Here is a 23,379-nt window from a genome sequence, read left to right as displayed (position 1 = left end):
CTGTGACGATCTGAAGGATCAGGTTAGAGTGGGTCTGCTCTACAGCCTGTTCTCTCTCGTAGAGGGGAATGTCATGACTCTCCTGTGACGATCTGAAGGATCAGGTTAGAGTGGGTCTGCTCTACAGCCTGTTCTCTCTCGTAGAGGGGAATGTCATGACTCTCCTGTGACGATCTGAAGGATCAGGTTAGAGTGGGTCTGCTCTACAGCCTGTTCTCTCTCGTAGAGGGGAATGTCATGACTCTCCTATGACGATCTGAAGGATCAGGTTAGAGTGGGTCTGCTCTACAGCCTGCTCTCTCTCGTAGAGGGAATGTCATGACTCTCCTGTGACGATCTGAAGGATCAGGTTAGAGTGGGTCTGCTCTACAGCCTGCTCTCTCTCGTAGAGGGGAATGTCATGACTCTCCTGTGACGATCTGAAGGATCAGGTTAGAGTGGGTCTGCTCTACAGCCTGTTCTCTCTCTCGTAGAGGGGGAATGTCATGACTCTCCTGTGACGATCTGAAGGATCAGGTTAGAGTGGGTCTGCTCTACAGCCTGCTCTCTCTCGTAGAGGGGGAATGTCATGACTCTCCTGTGACGATCTGAAGGATCAGGTTAGAGTGGGTCTGCTCTACAGCCTGCTCTCTCTCGTAGAGGGGAATGTCATGACTCTCCTGTGACGATCTGAAGGATCAGGTTAGAGTGGGTCTGCTCTACAGCCTGCTCTCTCTCGTAGAGGGAATGTCATGAATGATGTGAAGGATCAGGTTAGAGTGGGTCTGCTCTCAGCCTGCTCTCTCTCGTAGAGAGGAATGTCATGACTCTCCTGTGATGATCTGAAGGATCAGGTTAGAGTGGGTCTGCTCTACAGCCTGCTCTCTCTCGTAGAGGGGGAATGTCATGACTCTCCTGTGACGATCTGAAGGATCAGGTTAGAGTGGGTCTGCTCTACAGCCTGCTCTCTCTCGTAGAGGGGGAATGTCATGACTCTCCTGTGATGATCTGAAGGATCAGGTTAGAGTGGGTCTGCTCTACAGCCTGCTCTCTCTCGTAGAGGGGAATGTCATGACTCTCCTGTGACGATCTGAAGGATCAGGTTAGAGTGGGTCTGCTCTACAGCCTGCTCTCTCTCGTAGAGGGGAATGTCATGACTCTCCTGTGACGATCTGAAGGATCAGGTTAGAGTGGGTCTGCTCTACAGCCTGCTCTCTCTCGTAGAGGGGAATGTCATGACTCTCCTGTGACGATCTGAAGGATCAGGTTAGAGTGGGTCTGCTCTACAGCCTGCTCTCTCTCGTAGACAGCCTGTCATGACTCTCGTGAGATGGGAAGGATGTCTGCTCTACAGCCTGCTCCTGTGACGGGAATGTCATCTGTGAAGGATCAGGTTAGAGTGGGTCTGCTCTACAGCCTGCTCTCTCTCGTAGAGGGGGAATGTCATGACTCTCCTGTGATGATGTGAAGGATCAGGTTAGAGTGGGTCTGCTCTACAGCCTGCTCTCTCTCGTAGAGAGGAATGTCATGACTCTCCTGTGACGATCTGAAGGATCAGGTTAGAGTGGGTCTGCTCTACAGCCTGCTCTCTCTCGTAGAGGGGAATGTCATGACTCTCCTGTGATGATGTGAAGGATCAGGTTAGAGTGGGTCTGCTCTACAGCCTGCTCTCTCTCGTAGAGAGGAATGTCATGACTCTCCTGTGACGATCTGAAGGATCAGGTTAGAGTGGGTCTGCTCTACAGCTCTCTGCATGACTCTCCTGTAGAAGGATCAGGTTAGAGTGGGTCTGCTCTACAGCTCTCCTGTGACGATGTGAAGGATCAGGTTAGAGTGGGTCTGCTCTACAGCCTGCTCTCTCTCGTAGAGGGGAATGTCATGACTCTCCTGTGACGATCTGAAGGATCAGGTTAGAGTGGGTCTGCTCTACAGCCTGTTCTCTCTCGTAGAGGGGAGAGCGGGAAGTCGGCTGTTTTCTGGTCGGTCATAAAATACGCTGCCCCTATGCTCTGTAGTGTTCGAGTTTGGAATGTAAACTGTGGAATACAGAGAGACACTTGGACATCAAAAGTTTGATTAATTAAACAATATTTCTACTTTTGAGAATGTGGCAATGGTCCGTGGACACTAAGGGACAGTCATGACGAGCGTGTTTCATTTGGTGACCTCATGAAGAACAGGAAACACACATTACTGAATCTCTGTTTGTGGACACTTTCAAGGTTTACATCTACATTTTGTGAAACGTATGTGATTAAACATGAAACTATTTGTGAAAAGATGTAATGTGATGTTAACCTTCAAAATGAGAGAATTGTCTTCCATGTAAAGTATTAACCAGGTCAGTGGCCACGTGATCATAGACATTACGTCAGCGTCATGGACCACCCTTTTCTCAGACGTGTATAAAACCCACTCCTGGCGAAATTTACATTAGACCAGACAGCGTGCAGCGATGGCTACACAGCTGGAAATGGTTCAAATCTGAGACTATAGATGACTACAGAATAAGAGCAAATACTAGCTGTTCATGTGTAAACCATTAGCATTTCAATGAATATAATTATCGACTGTGCGTAGTGAATCCATTTTGTCTTTCCCGCTCTTTTATCTGTCCCCACCCCTTTCCATTGTCTACCAAGTCATCATACCGGTTTAGCCCACCTAGGGACTTATCAATGCATTGTGTTAGTAACCAATAACTGTTTGTTTGTTATGTATTCCTGTGATTATTTAGTTAGTTAGTAAATAAATAATTAAGCCAATTTGTATATCGCTGATTCATCATTTAGGCTAGGGTTCGTGCAGATATCCAAGGGTTTGCGACTTTCAATAATGTGAACTGATGAGGTAATAATGATACATTAATACAAGACTGTACTCGATTTGGAAAATAGAGACTATAAAAATGTCCCGTGGTGCCCTGACTTCCTAGTTAATTAAAGTTTGCATGATTAGTTTAATCACATAATTACACATAGAGAATTTATTTGATAAAAAAAGCAGTCTTCACATGTAATGATAGTCACAGACACGACAACTTTTTTATGGCTCAGCTAATGTTAAAACGTACCCTAACCCTCCTTTGAGCTTCAGTCACCAGCACCATCTCCCACCTAAACTAATGTTTTTCTGTTCATTAGTGTCCACTGTTCACCAATGTTATTAACTTAGTACGCCCCCATCCCGCATGCGGGATCGTGACTACAGCCTCAAGCTCATTACCATAACGCAACGTTAGCGATTTCTAAAAATCGCAAATGAAATGAAATAAATATGCCTGCTCTCAAGCTTATCCTTTTCTTAACAATCCTGTCGTCTCAGATTTTGAAAATATGCTTTAGAACCAGAGAAAATCAATAATTTGTGTAAGAGTGGTGATAGCTAGCTTAGCATTTAGCGTTAGCATTTAGCACGCAACATATTCACAAAACCAGCAAAGGGATCAAATAAAATAATTTACCTTTGAAGAACTTCAGATGTTTCAATGAGGAGACTCTCAGTTACATAGCAGATGTCCAGTTTTTCCTGAAAGATTCTTGTGTAGGACACATCGTTCCGTTTGTTACTATGCATTTGGCTACCGAAACTAACCGAAAATTCAGACACCTACACGTCAAACTTTTTTCCGAATTAACTCCATAATATCGACTGAAACATGGAAAACGTTGTTTGAATCAATCCTCAAGGTGTTTTGTCATATATCTCTTCATTGAAATGGCAGTCCTAGAAGCCTTCTTTGTTCTCTGATTCGGATGGAAAAATACTGGTAGCTGACTTTTGCGCACCAATTTCCACGCAGACACCGTGCGGGACACTTGGCATTGTAGTCTCTTATGGTCAATCTTCCAATGATATGCCTACAAATACGTCACAATGCTGCAGACACCTTGGGGAAACGCTAGAAAGTGTCCGTTCATTCCTGTCGCATTCACAGCCATATAAGGCGATCATGGAAAACGTACCTTCAGAAATCCTGTTTATTTCTGGTCGCTCAAACATCTTGGTTTTGCCTGAAGCTTGTTCAACGGCACTCACAGTGAAAATCTTTGCAGTTCTGGAAACGTCAGAGTGTCTTCTTTCCAAAGCTATCAATTCCAAGCATAGTCGAGCATCTTTTCGTGACAAAATATTGCGCTTAAAACGGGCACGTGTTTTTATCCAAAATGAAATACTGCCCCTATAGGACTAACAGGAGAATGGTTCCCACCTTCTGGTTGCTTTCCTGGTTTCATGGCTACTTGTGCTCGTCTCATCCTGTTTGTTTGCCAACATCAGACTTGTTTTGTTTGTATTTACATATGAGATGTAATTCACTCTCTACTTGCTGACGTAAAAATGAAATCATCCATAATTCTAGTGAGTTTTCCCCTCTGGTATTTTATTGAGACTCAGAGAACTACAATGTACAAGAGATTCAGGACAGTTATGCCCTTTTTATACAATGGGTGGGTCTAATCCTGAATGCTGATTGGTTAAAACTGCATTCCAGTTCGTGTCTATTCCACAAGTAAACAGCTCTGAATACTGTCTGTGATTTAAGGAATGATGATGCAGGAACATCACAGACAGAGTTTGAATTCCTCTCACACACAAACTTAAGGTAGATTTGATTTGATTTGATTGTATTATTAAGCGTCTTCAGAATGCCCACATCGGTTTATAAGACAATGTATTCATCATACCTAATTGCATTTACAGTGTTAATAGTCTTGAAAATCCAGAACTAAAATATTGCCTGCTTTTATTTATTTATCCCTTATTCTATCAGGTATATTGACTGAGAACTCATTCTCATTTACAGCGACAACCTGGGATGAATGAGCCAATTGTAAGCTGAGGGTGATTAGGTGACCATGATGGTATGAGGGCCAGATTGGGAATTTAGCCTGGACACCAGGGTTAACACGCCTACTCTTATGATAAGTGCCATGGGATATTTTAGTGAACACAGAGAGTCAGGACACTGTTTAAACATCCCATCCAAAAAAGACAGCAATGTCCCCAATCACTGCCCTGGGGACCAGAGGAAAGGCTGCCTCCTACTGGCCCTCCAACACCACTTCCAGCAGGAGCTAGTCTCCCATCCAGGGACTGACCAGGACCAAAGCTGCTTAGCATCAGAAGCAAGCCAGCTGTGGGATGCAGGGTGGTTTGCTGCTGGCTGAATGTTGTCAGTTCTGGTCCTTCTGTGGCTCAGTTGGTAGAGCATGGCGCTTGTAACGCCAGGGTAGTGGGTTCGATTCCCGGGACCACCCATACGTAGAATGTATGCACACATGACTGTAAGTCGCTTTGGATAAAAGCGTCAGCTAAATGGCATATATTATTATTATTATTAGTTCTGGATGGAGAGGTATGAGAAGAGAGAGAATGTATGAGAAAAGAGAGAATAAATAGTCCTGTGAGCTCCAATGGGGTTTCAAATTTACCCCCAAAGAGGATCCACTTTTTTCATTACGTTGTTCAGACTGTATAATAGGGAAACTGTATATTGTGGTAGAAAGGCCTAGTTGTGATATCAATTCATTCCTCCTGCTGTCCTCATAGCAGCCTATATATGTTGTGATATCAATAATTCCTCCTGCTGTCCTCACAGCCTATATATGTTGTGATATCATTGCTATAGCAGGCTTATATGTGTGATATCAAAGGCCTATATATGTTGTGATATCAATTCATTCCTCCTGCTGTCCTCATAGCAGCCTATATATGTTGTGATATCAATTAATTCCTCCTGCTGTCCTCATAGCAGCCTATATATGTTGTGATATCAATTAATTCCTCCTGCTGTCCTCATAGCAGGCTATATATGTTGTGATATCCGATATCCCCTCTCTCCACTGGGTTACTGGTGCTCTTCCATGCCGTCCCTAGGATGGGTGCTTCACTTGAGTGGGTTGAGTCACTGACGTGGTCTTCCTGTCTGGGTTGGCGCCCCCCCCCCTTGTCTTGTGCCGTGGGGGAGGTTTAAGTATGCTCTCTCTTTTTCTCTCTTTCTTTCTTTCTTTCTTTTTTTTTCTCTCTCTCTCTCGGAGGACCTGAGCGCTCGGACCATGTCTCAGGACTACCTGGCCTGATGACTCCTCGCTGTCCCCAGTCCACCTGGTCGTGCTGCTGCTCCAGTTTCAACTGTTCTGCCTGCGGCTATGGAACCCTCACCTGTTCACCGGATGTGCTGCCTGTCCCGGACCTGCCGTTTTCAAGTCTCTAGAGACAGCAGGAGCGGTTGAGATACCCTCAATGATGGGCTATGAAAAGCCAACTGACATTTACTCCTGAGGTGGTGACCTGTTGCACCCTCTACAACCACTGTGATTATTATTATTTGACCCTGCTGGTCATCTATGAACATCTTGGCCATGTTCTGTTATAATCTCCACCCGGCACAGCCCTCAGAGCCTGGTTCCTCTCGAGGTTTGTAATCTAGATAGTGAAACTATAAGGCAGACAGTCACTCTGACATAATACAGGGAGGAAACGTGTTCTAAAACATATCAGAGAAATGTAATAAAAACATTAGTCATCAGTCAGACTCTTTACTTCTCTTTATTAAGTGTTCATGAATGTTATTCCTGAACACATGATAAAATAAATAGATCACTGGACACCCAGAGAAATACTTAAGGGAACAGATTTAAGACAATTTTTATGTATCTATCTATCTATCTATCTATCTATCTATCTATCTATCTATCTATCTATCTATCTATCTATCTATCTATCTATCTATCTATCTATCTATAAAACCATCTATCAATCAATCATTCAATCTATGTTTCTGTTGTTAGGTCTTGTTCGGCCTCGTTTACACAGGTAACCTAATTCTGATCTTTACACGGGCAGCCTAATTCTGATCTTTACACAGGCAGACAAATTCTGATATTTTGCCCAATTATTGATAATAGATCGGATTGGTCAAAAGACCAATTAGTGGCAAAAGATCAGAATTGTGTTGCCAGTGTAAAAACAGCCTTAATGAGGTATACAGTATGTGATTGTTATACAGCTACGGAGACGGGTGTTTTAGCTCCACACCTTCCATTCTTTAGACAGATAGCCAGTTATTCCACTGGCTGCTCCCAGCACCAGTAGGAGTGAGCTAGAGCCAGGGCCACTGTGGTATCAGCAGCAGCTGCTATGATCACCCCTACTACTACACACACTACTGTTACTGCTAGAGCGATGTGGAGATTCCTCTTTATCTACCTTCTCCTTTTCTTTCCTCCTTTTCTTTCTCTATCTCGACCTTTACCTCTTCTTTTTAACTTTCTCCTCCTCCTCCCTCTGTCTTTTCTCCTCCTCCCTGCTCCTCTCCTCCGCCTCTGATCTTCCTCTGAGCCTTCTGGTACATCTCGTTGGTGTAGTGCTCTCTCCATTCAGCTCCACCATCTCTTTGATCTTCTCAGCAGCTCTGGGACCTGAGCCGGGTCGTCTTTGGCGTCGTTGTTGAACGAGTGATACCCGCCTCCTAACGTGATGGAGAGTCTCCGCAGCTCTTTACACATCTTCAGAGAATCTGTCACCTGTTTCCCTTCAGCTGGTCTTTACAGGTGAACAGCAAGATGGTGTACATGGAGGCGTCCTCTCCGGGTTCTCCTGGATCCACCTCACGGCGTTCCTCTCCTCTGTGAACCTCACCCCAGCCTGATCACCAGCAGGAAGGCGTGGGGCCCGGGACGACATGTTAACGCACTCCTCTGTTTTCTCCTTCACCTCTTCGTCCGACCGGGCTGTGTCAAGAGGCCCGGCGTGTCAACCACATGAACCGTCCGTCCCGTTGACCTCTCCACTCTGTCTCTCACACTGTCCGGTCACTGACGCAGGGGAAGAGTCCACTTTAAATACATTCTTCCCCAGGATGGTGTTTCCTGTTGCGCTCTTCCCTGCTCCAGTCTTCCCTAGCAACACAATCCTCAGGTCAGCGGTCAAACCAGACCCTGTAAAAACCACACAGATAAAGACAATGTAGCTTCCAGTAACTATAGCAGCAACAACAAAACATTTAAAGTAACTCAACTATCACGCTGTAAAATAGAGATAATGTATGTTGATTCATTTAATTCATTCAATTGATTCAATGATTCATTCAATGATTATTTTAACCATAACCATCCTGCTCAAAGTAACTAGTAGAGTTAGTATTATAAGTTGCCCAGCTGTAATGTGTGGTGTGTTGTTTTAACTCAACCATGAGAGACCATAACATCACAGTCCAAACAGAATAGTACATACCATCATGATTTGACTCAACTATTAGAGACCATAACATCACTGTCCAAACAGGACAGTACATACCATCATGATTTGACTCCAACCATTAGAGACCATAACATCACAGTCCAAACAGAGTACATACCATCATGATTTGACTCAACCATTAGAGACCATAACATCACTGTCCAAACAGAGTACATACCATCATGATTTGACTCAACCATTAGAGACAATAATATCACTGTCCAAACAGAGTACATACCATCATGATTTGACTCAACCATTAGAGACCATAACATCACTGTCCAAACAGAGTACATACCATCATGATTTGACTCAACCATTAGAGACCATAACATCACATCCAAACAGAGTACATACCATCATGATTTGACTCAACTATTAGAGACCATAACATCACAGTCCAAACAGAGTACATACCATCATGATTTGACTCAACCATTAGAGACCATAACATCACTGTCCAAACAGAGTACATACCATCATGATTTGACTCAACCATTAGAGACCATAACATCACAGTCCAAACAGAGTACATACCATCATGATTTGACTCAACCATTAGAGACCATAACATCACAGTCCAAACAGAGTACATACCATCATGATTTGACTCAACCATTAGACTATAACATCACTGTCCAAACAGAGTACATACCATCATGATTTGACTCAACCATTAGAGACCATAACATCACTGTCCAAACAGAGTACATACAATCATGATTTGACTCAACCATTAGAGACCATAACATCACAGTCCAAACAGAGTACATACCATCATGATTTGACTCAACTATTAGAGACCATAACATCACAGTCCAAACAGAGTACATACAATCATGATTTGACTCAACCATTAGAGACCATAACATCACAGTCCAAACAGAGTACATACCATCATGATTTGACTCAACTATTAGAGACCATAACATCACTGTCCAAACAGAGTACATACCATCATGATTTGACTCAACCATTAGAGACCATAACCATCATGATTTGACTCAACTCATTAGTCCAAAAACAGAGTACATACCATCATGATTTGACTCAACCATTAGAGACCATAACATCACAGTCCAAACAGAGTACATACCATCATGATTTGACTCAACTATTAGAGACCATAACATCACAGTCCAAACAGAGTACATACCATCATGATTTGACTCAACCATTAGAGACCATAACATCACTGTCCAAACAGAGTACATACCATCATGATTTGACTCAACCATTAGAGACCATAACATCACTGTCCAAACAGAGTACATACCATCATGATTTGACTCAACCATTAGAGTATTCATAACATCACTTAACCAAACAGAGTACATACCTAATGCGATTTGACTCAACCATTGTATATTCATAACATCACTCGTCCAAACAGAGTACATACCATCATGATTGACTCAACCATTAGAGACCATAACATCACTGTCCAAACAGAGTACATACCATCATGATTTGACTCAACCATTAGAGACTATAACACGGCAGTCCAAACAGAGTACATACCATCACGATTTGACTCAACCATTAGAGACCATACACATCATCCAAAACATACCATCATGATTTGACTCAACCATTAGAGACCATAATAACATCACAGTCCAAACAGAGTAATATACCATCATGATTTGACTCAACCATTAGAGAGAGTAGAATCATAATATCACTGTCCAAACAGAGTACATACCATCATGATTTGACCTAACCATTAGAGACATAACATCACTGTCCAAACAGATATACCATCATGATCGATCCACCATGACATAACATCATCAATTAAACAGAGTACATACCATCAAGGATTTGACTAAACATTAGAGACAATAACATCACAGTCCAAACAGAGTACATGCACCATCATGATTTGACTCAACCATTATAATCATAACATCACAGTCCAAACAGCACATACACTATCATGATTTGACCTCAACCATAGAGACCATAAATATCACAGTCCAAACAGAGTACATAACATCATAAGATTTGACTCAACCATTAGAACATAACATCACTGTCCAAACAGAGTACATACCATCATGATTTGACTCAACCATTAGAGACCATAACATCACAGTCCAAACAGAGTACATACCATCATGATTTGACTCCAACCATTAGAGACAATAACATCACTGTCCAAACAGAGTACATACCATCATGATTTGACTCAACCATTAGACTATAACATCACAGTCCAAACAGAAAGTACATACCATCATGATTTGACTCAACTATTAGAGACCATAACATCACAGTCCAAACAGAGTACATACCATCATGATTGACTCAACCATTAGAGACCATAAATATCACTGTCCAAACAGAGTACATACCATCATGATTTGACTCAACCATTAGAGACCATAACATCACTGTCCAAACAGAGTACATAACATCATGATTTGACTCCCATTAGAGACCATAACATCACAGTCCAAACAGAGTACATACCATCATGATTTGACTCAACTATTAGAGACCATAACATCACAGTCCAAACAGAGTACATACCATCATGATTTGACTCAACTATTAGAGACCATAACATCACAGTCCAAACAGAGTACATACCATCATGATTTGACTCAACCATTAGAGACCATAACATCACAGTCAAACAGAGTACATACCATCATGATTTGACTCAACCATTGAGACCATAACATCACTGTCCAAACAGAGTACATACCATCATGATTTGACTCAACCATTAGAGACCATAACATCACATCCAAACAGAGTACATACCATCATGATTGACTCAACCATTAGAGACCATAACATCACAGTCCAACAGAGTACATACCATCATGATTTGACCAACCATTAGAGACCATAACATCACTGTCCAAACAGAGTACATACCATCATGATTTGACTCAACTATTAGAGACCATAACATCACTGTCCAAACAGAGTACATACCATCATGATTTGACTCAAATCCATTAGAGACCATAACATCACTGTCCAAAAACAGAGTACATACCATCATGATTTGACTCAACCATTAGAGACAATAACATCACAGTCCAAACAGAGTACATACCATCATGATTTGACTCAACCATTAGAGACCATAACATCACAGTCCAAACAGAGTACATACCATCATGATTTGACTCAACTATTAGAGACCATAACATCACAGTCCAAACAGAGTACATACCATCAAGATTTGACTCAACCATTAGAGACCATAACATCACAGTCCAAACAGAGTACATACCATCATGATTTGGACTCAACCATTAGAGACCATAACATCACTGTCCAAACAGAGTACAGTACCATCATGATTTGACTCAACTATTAGAGACCATAAATATCACTGTCCAAACAGAGTACATACCATCAACCATTAGACTTTCACAGTCCAAACAGAGTTCCAACCATCAAGGATACTCAACTATTAGAGACCATAACATCACAGTCCAAACAGAGTACATACCATCATGATTTGATCAACTATTAGAGACCATAACATCATACAGTCCAAACAGAGTACATACCATCATGATTTGACTCAACCATTAGAGACCATAACATCACTGTCCAAACAGAGTACATACCATCATGATTTGACTCAACCATTAGAGACCATAACATCACTGTCCAAACAGAGTACATACCACTTCATGATTTGACCAACCATTAGAGACCATAACATCACAGTCCAAACAGAGTACATACCATCATGATTTGACTCAACCATTAGAGACCATAACATCACAGTCCAAACAGAGTACATACCATCATGATTTGACTCAACCATTAGAGACCATAACATCACAGTCCAAACAGAGTACATACCATCATGATTTGACTCAACCATTAGAGACCATGTACATCACAGTCCAAACAGAGCACATACCATCATGATTTGACTCAACCATTAGAGACCATAACATCACTGTCCAAACAGAGTACATACCATCATGATTTGACTCAACCATTAGAGACCATAACATCCAAACAGAGTACATACCATCGATTTGACTCAACTAGAGTATTCATAATATCACACAGCAGAGACATATCAAAAGGATTATCAACCATTAGAGACCATAACATCACTGTCCAAACAGAGTATATGCTACCATCAAGTGATTTGACTCAATGTCCATTAGAGACCATACCACTGTCTGGGTGATACACTACCATTTGACTACAACTATTAGATATTCATAACATCACACTTCTTAAATAGAGTATGATATTCATCATGGATTTGACTCAACCATTAGAGACCATAACATCACCAAGGTCCAAACAGAGTACATACCATCAAGATTGACTCAACCATAGAGACCATAACATCACTATACCACAAACAGAGTACATGTCATCATGATTTGACACATAGAGACCAGAACATCATGAAATCAAAATATATATAGATAACATCATGATTTGACAATTATTAGAGACCATAACATCACAGTCCAAACAAGACATACCATCAATGATTTGACTCAACCATTAGAGACCATAACATCACTGTCCAAACAGAGTACATACCATCATGATTTGACTCAACCATTAGAGACCATAACATCACAGTCCAAACAGAGTACATACCATCATGATTTGACTCAACCATTAGAGACCATAACATCACAGTCCAAACAGAGTACATACCATCATGATTTGACTCAACCATTAGAGACCATAACATCACTGTCCAAACAGAGTACATACCATCATGATTTGACTCAACCATTAGAGACCATAACATCACAGTCCAAACAGAGTACATACCATCATGATTTGTTGCGCCACACCCATCAGACTCAGGCTGCCGTTTCAGCTCCATCTCTCTCAGTGGTGTAGCTGTTAGGATAACATACAAGTATATTTCAGTTCAGTGTAAAACAGTCTTGTATTAGCTGAAGTACAGAATCATTGTGATAGCTACGAGTGTTCCAGGTTGAATTAACAGTTCAGTCTGCTACATCCTTCTCAAACAGTTCATGTATATGAGGTTTCATTATATAAGATAAGATATTAAACCAAATGTTTTACCTTCAGTCATGGTTCTGTCCCTCTTTGCCAATATATTGTCAAATGTCACCAGCTCGTTCAGCTCCCTCTGCCTGCGTTGAACCAGCTCTTTCAGCTCCTCTGCCTGCGTTGAACCAGCTCTTTCAGCTCCCTCTGCCTACGTTGAACCAGCTCTTTCAGGTCCTCTGCCTGCGTTGAACCAGCTCTTTCAGGTCCTCTGCCTGCGTTGAACCAGCTCTTTCAGGTCCTCTGCCTGCGTTGAACCAGCTCTTTCAGGTCCTCTGCCTGCGTTGAACCAGCTCTTTCAGGTCCTCTGTCTGCGTTGAACCAGCTCTTTCAGCTCCTCTGCCTGCGTTGAACCAGCTCTTTCAGGTCCTCTGCCTGCGTTGAACCAGCTCTTTCAGGTCCTCTGCCTGCCTTGAACCAGCTCTTTCAGGTCCTCTGCCTGCGTTGAACCAGCTCTTTCAGCTCCTCTGTCTGCGTTGAACCAGCTCTTTCAGGTCCTCTGCCTGCCTTGAACCAGCTCTTTCAGGTCCTCTGCCTGCGTTGAACCAGCTCTTTCAGGTCCTCTGCCTGCGTTGAACCAGCTCTTTCAGGTCCTCTGCCTGCGTTGAACCAGCTCTTTCAGGTCCTCTGCCTGCGTTGAACCAGCTCTTTCAGGTCCTCTGTCTGCGTTGAACCAGCTCTTTCAGGTCCTCTGCCCTGCGCTTGAACCAGCTCTTTCAGGTCCTCTGCCTGCGTTGAACCAGCTCTTTTCAGGTCCTCTGCCTGCGTTGGAACCAGCTCTTTCAGGTCCTCTGCCTGCGTTGAACCAGCTCTTTCAGCTCCTCTGCCTCCGTTGAACCAGCTCTTTCAGCTCCTCTGCCTACGTTGAACCAGCTCTTTCAGCTCCTCTGCCTGCGTTGAACAAGCTCTTTCAGGTCCTCTGTCTGCGTTGAACCAGCTCTTTCAGCTCCTCTGTCTGCCTTGAACCAGCTCTTTCAGGTCCTCTGCCTGCGTTGAACCAGCTCTTTCAGGTCCCCTGCCTGCGTTGAACCAGCGGTCTGAGTACTGACGTTTTCTCACAAACAAAGAAAGGAATATCCTGTGCATCTGGCAGAATGGAGGGGAGGTTCCTGCTTCCCTGGATTGTCTACAGTTCTGACAAACATGGCCTGTGTCCCAAACGGCACCCTATTCCCTTTATAGTCTGCTACTGTAGAGCAGGGCCCTGGTCGAAAGTAGTGCACTATATAGGAAACAGAGTGCCATTTGGGATGAACACGTGGACTGTTTCTTAAAACTTCCCCTACCCTCTGCATCCCCTAGCCCCAATCCCCCAGGGACTGGAGTAGATCTGAAAGGCTTGGGTAGGTATCAGCAGTATGGTGGAAGTTCCACCTAACCTATCAGAAGGCAAGGTGGAGTCACTACCATGTTGCTTATACCTGTCCAACTCCTCCAGATCTACAGGAAGTATGTAGGCTGAAGTAATGAGGCTAGGGGTTGGTTGTAAGGACCAGGCTAGAGATCAGGCTAGGGGTTGGTTGTAAGGGGCCAGGCTCTAGGGGCCAGGCTAAGGGGCCATGCCAAGGCAAGGCTAAGGGCGTGGAGACCCAAGAGGGTGGGTAGTGATAATGTAGGCCAAGTTCTGAAGAATGAATGACAGATTTGAATACATATAGAGTTGATTCAACCACGTACAACAATGCATATAGCTGTCGGATATTAATTGAATCACTGTTTTGTTGCTGAGAATTTTCCTGCTTTGTGATTAACATAAATGAACTGAAAACCCACACTAACATGTGATCATATTAACACTATTTTACAGTACTGCAGTACTTTAGTCCAGCTAATAGCCTAACCACCGATCAAGCAACATTATCGACAAAACTTTAAAATCCCGTTTCCGCAGTGTTATTTTGCAAATTAAGATTTTACATCAAATTAAGATTTTACATCTGTACATGATGTCAGGATTTGGCCAGGGTTGTTCCGGTTTTTGGTCACTAGATGCCCCCATTGTGCTTTTTGACCTTTTGTTTTCCCTTGATCCCCATTAGTATTTGCACCTGTGCCTCGTTTCCCCTGATTGTATTTAAACCCTTAGTTTTCATCAGTTCTTTGCTCTGTGTTTGTATGTTAGCACCCAGCCCTAGTATTCTATGTACTCTGGGTGATCCCGGTGGACTCGCTTGTGGAATTCTGTTTTTGTTCTTGTTTGTTTATTTATTTTTTAGTATTTTTTTGAGGCTTTTTATGCTATACCTTCCACCTTGTGGATTTACCTTTTTGTCTTGGAGGATTACCTTTGTTCTTGTGGAATTCCTTTTGAGGTTGTGGAGTTACATGTTTTCCTGAAGGACTTCACTTTTTTACTTCATTAAATACACCGTCAAGTACTGCTGTGTCTGCCTCATCTTCTGGGTTCTGCCGACTATTCGTGGCTCAGTTGGCTGTTTCTCACTCCGGAGACCCGGGTTCGTAACCGGGTCCTGACACATGAAAAAAATGATGATTCAAACTTCTCTGACTTTCTGGTGTTGCTGAACCTGAAGTGAAGTAGCTAGACATGTGTTTCTACATCTTTCTCTCTCTCTCAGGATGAGGAGATGAAGAGGGACAGGAGGATGAGGAGACAGGAGGAGAAAGTGAGAGAGACAGAGTAAGTACATTTGTGTTATAATCATCAACATTACTCTTTCAGCCACACAACAACTGTAACGATTTCCCTTCCAACTACATTTAAAAAACGTAAATATAGTTACTGCACGTTGAGTAGAAATGTATTCAGAACTAGATTAGTGTGGTAAAACATGAGTATACATACTTACCCGACAGACGCACCATGTCCCGTCCTCTAACAACGATTCTGTACACAATAATACACATCATAGATATAATTAACTATTAGCAATGTGCACTTCCTGTACGGCAGACAGTTGATTCCAACATGAACTATTAGCAATGTGCACTTCCTGTATGGCAGACAGTTGATTCCAACATGATCTATTAGCAATGTGCACTTCCTGTATGGCAGACAGTTGATTCCTACATGATCTATTAGCAATGTGCACTTCCTGTATGGCAGATGGTTGATTCCAACATGATCTATTAGCAATGTGCACTTCCTGTATGGCAGACGGTTGATTCCAACATGAACTATTAGCAATGTGCACTTCCTGTATAAAATATATATAAAATATATGCCATTTAGCAGACGCTTTTATCCAAAGCGACTTACAGTCATGTGTGCATACATTCTACGTATGGGTGGTCCCGGGAATCGAACCCACTACCCTGGCGTTACAAGCGCCATGCTCTACCAACTGAGCTACAGAAGGACCTGTATGGCAGACAGTTGATTCCAACATGAACTATTAGCAATGTGCACTTCCTGTATGGCAGACAGTTGATTCCTACATGAACTATTAGCAATGTGCACTTCCTGTATGGCAGACAGTTGATTCCTACATGAACTATTAGCAATGTGCACTTCCTGTATGGCAGACAGTTGATTCCTACATGAACTATTAGCAATGTGCACTTCCTGTATGGCAGACAGTTGATTCCTACATGAACTATTAGCAATGTGCACTTAGTGTACGGCAGATGGTTGATGGCTACATTTTCCTAAATTCATTGCACTTTTTTTATTTCCATTTGAGAACTTAAGATCAATGCCCCATGCAAATCAAATTAGCATAAAACTAACATCCCCATAAAAATCTAAATTTAAGCTGGACATGTATGTTTTTTTTGTGCATTGGCTGCGTCTCAATCCACCTATATTCTCCTATGTCACGTTTAAAGAGGTGCTTTTATAAGATCTAGAAAACAGTGGTTAGAAAAGGACAGCAGGTATATATTTAATGTGTAAAAGAGAAGAGGTCATCTGAATATGGTTAGGAGACTCAACATTGATGCCATAGTCACTGAGGATAATAAATCAATATTAGACTTCACTGCAAACGTTTAGAAGAATTGATACTAATGACTCTTGCCTGATTTAATTGAAATCAATTATTCAGCTCCATTCCTGATGGCAATTCTGTTGATGAGGAATTCAATAAAGTTTGCTGCGAAGATTTGACCACAAAGGAGATCAGATTTGATATCACACAGTTGAAAAATATCACATCCCCTGGTACTGATGGGCAAACCTCTAATTCTTACTTGCCACATTTAAGAAAGCCATGGAAAAACGAGAGCTTCCATAGTCATTAAAACAAGGTGTTATAATTATAACTCTTATCCCTAAACCACATGAGGATACATTCTTGCTTGATACTTGAAGCCCAATTACACTCAAAAACAAAGATAATATACTAGCTTCCATTCTAGCAAAATGCAAGATATCTGGATTTTTGAAAGAGCGTCAAATCTAAAAGGAAATTATCAGGCTGGTCTTGGACTTGATGGAATATAACGATTAATTAGATGACAACGCTGTTTATTTTATTATTGGATTTCAAAAATGATACTGTTAGTCATGAGTTTTTAAACATTGGGACGCAGGCCATTTTAAACAAAGACCACACATGCGCTCTACAGTGACCTCTAAAAGACCACATATACGCTCTACAGTTACCTCTAACTCTAAAAGACCAGAAAGAGAGGAAGTGTCTAAAACAAGAGCTTGTTTACAAGAAAAGGTCCCTCAGACTCTGGTCTGTGTAGCCAGGGCTTCCCTATCTGTCTGCTCCTCAAGACAGGAGCACTGGGACCCTGTTCATTTGATCGGGTCCCAGAAATGTGATAGAAAGGGCCACACCTCTCCACGCCCACGAGCAAAAGCTGAAGAATTTAGTTTTTTTTATTTTACATTTAAAAAATATGGCATCATAATTAGCACACACAAATAAACCATAACTGGCCTGCAGTATTTCTTATTGTCCTGTAGATGGTGTTGAAGCGATGAGGAGAGAGGTGGTAGACAGAAAAGGTGGAAGGGAAGAGAAGGGGAGAGAGGTGGTGGACAGAATAGGTGGAAGAGAAGGGGAGAGAGGTGGTGGACAGAATAGGTGGAAGGGGAGAGAAGGGGAGAGAGGTGGTGGACAGAATAGGTGGAAGGGGAGAGAAGGGGAGAGAGGTGGTGGACAGAATAGGTGGAAGGGGAGAGAGGTGGTGGACAGAATAGGTGGAAGGGAAGGGTGGTGGACAGAATAGGTGGAAGGGAGAATAGGTGGAAGGGGGAGAGAGGTTGGACAGAATGGTGTAGGAAGGGGAGAGAGGTGGACAGAATAGGTGGAAGGGAGAGGTGGTGGAAGAGAAGGGGAGAGAGGTGGTGGACAGAATAGGTGGAAGAGAAGAGAAAGGCTGAGGGAGGTGCTGGACAGAATGAGAGGAAGAGGAGGTGGACAGAATAGGTGGAAGAAGAGAAGAAAGGAAGGAGGGAGGTGCTGGACAGAAGAGAGGGAAAGAGGAGGAATGGACATAATGAGGGGAAGAGGAGGAGGAGGAGGTGCTGGTTGACAGAATGAGAGGAAGAGAGGGAGGGAGGTGCTGGACAGAATGAGAAGGGAAGAGAGGAGGAGGGAGGTGCTGGACAGAATAAGAGGAAGAGAGGAGGAGGGAGGTGCTGGACAGAATAAGAGGAAAGAGAGGAGGGAGGTGCTGGACAGAATGAGAGGAAGAGAGAAGAAAGGCGGAGGGAGGTGCTGGACAGAATAAGAGGGAAGAGAGGAGGAGGGAGGTGCTGGACAGAATAAGAGGGAAGAGAGGAGGGAGGTGCTGGACAGAATGAGAGGGAAGAGAAGAAAGGCGGAGGGAGGTGCTGGACAGAATAAGAGGGAAGAGAGGCAGACGGAGGTGCTGGATGGAATAGGAAGAAGAGAAGAGGGGAAGAGGGAGGTGGAGGTGGAGGACAGAATAGGTGGTGCTGGTTTCAAAAAGGCCCACACTTCTGAAGGGGGATCTGTTACATTGCCTTGATTACCTGAGTCCTGTACTGAGGGAGTTTGATTAACCTGAACCGTGGTGCACCGGGCTTTGTCCCGTTACGGGAACAGATAAAAGGGGAAAGGAGGGCATCTTTCTTAACTCGTGCATAACTTTCATCACTTTTATTGAAAGTGAGCCCAGGAGGCAGCCTCTTCCAAAACGAATGCAATCACTTTTCACCCATGTTAACATCAGTTTCCGTTAATTTGCAAGTGGCTGAATCTCAACAGAGAAACCATCCGAGCGAGGAAAACGCCCCTCTGTCTCAGGATGTGTCTGATGCCGTCTGGACCAAAATAGAATATATACCATGTTGTCGCCGTAGCAGTTGATTGATGCCAGCAAGCATTTAGCCTCTCTTGATAAAAACGATATAACATAATGAGCTAATCAGCGTTGAGCTGAAATGTGGGTTGTCCTGGTGCAGCAAAACTGCCCCAAGGGATACACCAATCAAATCACATCCTAAGAAAAAGGTAATACTCATTAAAAACGTGTGTTTTCTGGTCTGTTTGTGTTGATGTCCTGCAGTAGCTGGCTGGCTAACTTGACCCTTTCCTAAGCCATGGATGGAGACTTAGTTTTTGACTTAATTGTCTGTACAGTTCAATGATTATGACAGCATTCTGATCTAACCATAAATTAATGTTGTACCACTGGCCTGAGAATATTGAAGTTCAATCTTAGCCTAGATGTAGGCTCACTTTAACTAGCTAGCTAACTTAGCTGGTTCATTGTTGCTAATGTGAGGAATTTAAGCTAGCAAGCATTTTAGCTAGGTAGCCTATGACAACAAAGAATGAAAGGTGTACTGTATGACAGAGTCATAGACCCCGCTTAGCCAACATGAAAGAGAGGAGGATGGCGTTGGCCTTCAACTAGTCTACAAGTAGGGCGAGTCAACATGTTTTGTTTTACTTGTCACACAGACAGAAATCAGTACCAAGGGAAGCCACGTGGATATTTAGCAACATTGATTGGACTCAATTGTTTTTGGTATCTTTATGTGTTTTCTGTGTATTATACTATGCAGATGTAGCTTTCTTATTTGATGATATTTAAATGTTTAAGTTAAAATGGTGCTGGAATAGCGGAGGCGGTGTTCCTGTTGTCTTTGTGTTGACTTGAGGTAACTTCATGGTTCTAAATCAGTAGTGGTTTAGTAAACTGTAGAAAACATGAACTTGCAGTACACTGTAAGACTGTTCTGTAATTTCGACAGTAAAACACAGAATGCACAGTAAAATAACTTCAATGTGTTTTACAGCATTAATGCTGTAGATTGCACTGCATTTATTTCATATTTTTTAACCTTTATTTAACTAGGAAAGTCAGTTAAGAACAAATTCTTATTCAGTGGGTTAACTGGTCTAGGAACAGTGGGTTAACTGGTCTAGGAACAGTGGGTTAACTGGTCTAGGAACAGTGGGTTAACTGGTCTAGGAACAGTGGGTTAACTGGTCTAGGAACAGTGGGTTAACTGGTCTAGGAACAGTGGGTTAACTGGTCTAGGGAACAGTGGGTTAACTGGTCTAGGAACAGTGGGTTAACTGGTCTAGGAACAGTGGGTTAACTGCCTTGTTTAGGGGCAGAACGACAGATTTGTACCTTGTCAGCTCAGGGATTTGGTCTTGTAACCTTTCAGTTACTAGTCCAACGCTCTAACCACTAGGATACCCTGCATCATGGGTAAAATTATACTGTTGTTAACTGTAAATGTAAGCCTCCTGTAAAAATTACTCTAATGTACTGTATTTCTTTACAGTAGTACCTGAACACTGCTGTAGTTGGTGGCACCAAAGTGTGTGTGTGTGTGTGTGTGTGTGTGTGTGTGGAATCTCATAGATGAGACCAAGGCTGTTCTCAGGGCAGCTCTGCCGGCTTTGACTAGCAGAAGATACTGTTCTCAGGTTAGGGCAGGTTTTCTAAAATACTAACAATGCCTTGAGGACTAGCAGAAGATATTACAACGCAGCAGGTTAGGATAATTGCTCCGTAAAGGTTAGGGAAAACTAAAATACTAACAATGTTCCTTGGAAAAGTCGCGACTCGAATCTATCTACAACCTAGCCCTGCCTAACTGAGAACAGACTTGATTTCCACTAATGCGATGCTCCTTGCCAAATCGGTCTGTGAGGGAAAACTCATGAGAAAATAAGTTTTCTGTTCTACCTAGCTATTTTATTGTTTTGGAAAAGTCGCCTAAATATTTTTAAACACCAACTGTGCAGCTGATTAGTATGTAGTAATTCACATATACTATATTCTTCTATACACCACTGCCTGGTTTTCTCAACTAAGGCATGACTAACTGGTGTCTCTTCTGTGTAGGCATGGAGGGTCTCAGTTGGTAGAGGCATGTCAGTCTTGTAACCAACTCCTGTCTCAGTGTGTTCTTTCAGGCATGGAGGGTTCGAAGCAATTAAACCCAACTGCCTGTCTCACCCAGTGTGTTCTTCTTAAACCAGGCATGGAATTAAACACCAACTGACTGTCTCAAGAGTTTGTGTTCTTCTTTATAGGCATGGGAGGGTCGTCTGCTAAACACCAACTGCCATTTATTATTATTATTATTATTAACTAGCTAGAAGCTTAACGTTAGCTTGTTTGGATTGTGTTAACACCAACAGTAGCCTGTCTGACATGTCAGTCTGTTAAACCAGGCATGGATCTTTCAGGTTTCTCTGTTGCCTGTCTCACCCAGTGTGTTCTTCTTAAACCAGTGTAGGCATGGAGGGTCTTCAAGATGCAATTAAACACCAACTGCCTGTCTCACCCAGTGTGTTCTTCTTAAACCAGGCATGTCTTCAGGCAATTAAACACCAACCGGAGGGTCTTCAAGAGGGTCTTCAAGAAGCAATTAAACACCAACTGCCTGTCTCACCCAGTGTGTTCTTCTTAAACCAGGCAGGCATGGAGGGTCTTCAAGATGCACAAACACCAACTGCCTGTCTCACCCAGTGTGTTCTCTTCTTAAACCAGGCATGGAGGGTCTTCAAGATGCAGCCTGTCTCATCAGTGAAACCAGTATAGGTCTTCAAGATGCAATTAAACACCAACTGCCTGTCTCACCCAGTGTTCTTCTTAAACCAGTGTAGGCATGGAGGGTCTTCAAGATGCAATTAAACACCAACTGCCTGTCTCACCCAGTGTGTTCTTCTTAAACCAGGCATGGAGGGTCTTCAAGATGCAATTAAACACCAACTGCCTGTCTCTGTCTCGGCATGGAGGGTGTGTTCTGTGTGTTCTTAAACCAGTGTAGGCATGGAGGGTCTTCAAGATGCAATTAAACACCAACTGCCTGTCTCACTCAGTGTGTTCTTCTTAAACCAGGCATGGAGGGTCTTCAAGATGCAATTAAACACCAATTGCCCGAGTTGGAGCATTTGGTGAGATCTTTGTCAGAGCATCTGAGGGCCAAATGTTGTAGTGGAGAATATTAAAGACCTTGAATATGTTCAACAGGAAGATATAAAATACCATTTAGCAGACGTTTTATCCAAAGCGACTTACAGTCATGTGTGCATACATTCTACGTATGTGGTCGGGAATCGAACCCACTACTCCTGGACAAGTTACAAGCGCCATGCTCTACCAGAAGTGCCACATAAATACCATTTGACACCAATATAGTGCCGGGAATTGCTTCAGTCCTTCAACCAAAGAGGTGAGATCTTGATTGATGAATGTAACATATTTATATAATTGTTATGAAAAAGGTGCCATCTAGAAGGTCAAATGGTTATTTGTCTGTCCCCTATAGAGAACCTTTTGAAGATCCCTTTCTGATTCCAGGTAACTACATGTATAACCCTTTTGGTTCCAGGTAGAACTCTTCTGGGTTCCATGTAGAACCCTTTCCACAGAGGGTTCTACATGGAAACAAAAAGGGTTCTACCTGGAAACAAAACAGGTTCTCCTATGGGGACAGACAAAGAACCCTTTCGGAACCCTTTTTCTGTGTGTACACACACACACACACACACACACACACACACACACAAGGTTAAAAAGGTTTTGTAAATAGTTAATTTGTTTGCCCTCAAAATAAATGGTTTATGCTATGAGGGAGCGAGACAAATGTCATAAAAGGGACAGAAATGCCAAAAATACATAAAAGTACAAAATAATACAAATGTTTGTTTGTTTGTCTTCTTGTGCTGGTATGGAGTGCAGCACATAGCCTAACAATGGTTTATTTGTCAT

General features: G+C 42.6%; 1 protein-coding gene and 1 long non-coding RNA gene across 18 annotated transcripts in view; one reads left to right on the top strand and one right to left on the bottom strand.

Annotated features, from left to right (window-relative positions):
• Window positions 1–2,757, top strand: part of LOC118381109 (uncharacterized) — a 3,723-nt gene extending 966 nt beyond the window's left edge. The window contains exons 1-7 of one of the 17 annotated variants that reach the window (XR_008121230.1): window positions 1–186; window positions 350–431; window positions 517–681; window positions 834–916; window positions 1,000–1,245; window positions 1,373–1,701; window positions 1,807–2,756. The exon at window positions 1–186 is cut by the window's left edge and continues 966 nt beyond it. This is a non-coding gene — a long non-coding RNA (uncharacterized LOC118381109). Of the gene's footprint in view, window positions 187–349; window positions 432–516; window positions 682–833; window positions 1,246–1,372; window positions 1,702–1,806 lie in introns of all 17 variants that reach the window. The other 16 variants (XR_008121224.1, XR_008121234.1, XR_008121226.1 and 13 more) reach the window with 16 other exon arrangements.
• A 4,977-nt stretch (window positions 2,758–7,734) lies between these two features.
• Window positions 7,735–13,941, bottom strand: LOC127925539 (GTPase IMAP family member 4-like). The gene is made up of 3 exons (XM_052510493.1): window positions 13,270–13,941; window positions 13,006–13,077; window positions 7,735–7,919 (listed from the first exon to the last, which is right to left on the bottom strand). The coding sequence occupies exons 1-3, from the start codon at window positions 13,277–13,279 to the stop codon at window positions 7,735–7,737; spliced, it is 267 nt and encodes an 88-aa protein (XP_052366453.1). The 5' UTR covers window positions 13,280–13,941.
• Between the last annotated feature and the right edge of the window lie 9,438 nt (window positions 13,942–23,379).

The sequence above is a fragment of the Oncorhynchus keta genome, unplaced genomic scaffold (assembly GCF_023373465.1).
Source record: "Oncorhynchus keta strain PuntledgeMale-10-30-2019 unplaced genomic scaffold, Oket_V2 Un_contig_5785_pilon_pilon, whole genome shotgun sequence".
NCBI classification, from domain to species: domain Eukaryota; kingdom Metazoa; phylum Chordata; class Actinopteri; order Salmoniformes; family Salmonidae; genus Oncorhynchus; species Oncorhynchus keta.
Note: the sequence above shows the minus strand (reverse complement) of the source record. Positions and strands in the feature narration are given on the sequence as shown.

Excerpts from the sequence above, each read along its gene's own strand:
- LOC127925539 (XM_052510493.1), bottom strand. Across the intron at positions 7,920-13,005 it reads TGGCGCAACAAATCATGATG|GGTCTGGTTTGACCGCTGAC; the intron begins GTATGTACTCTG and ends TGGTTTTTACAG.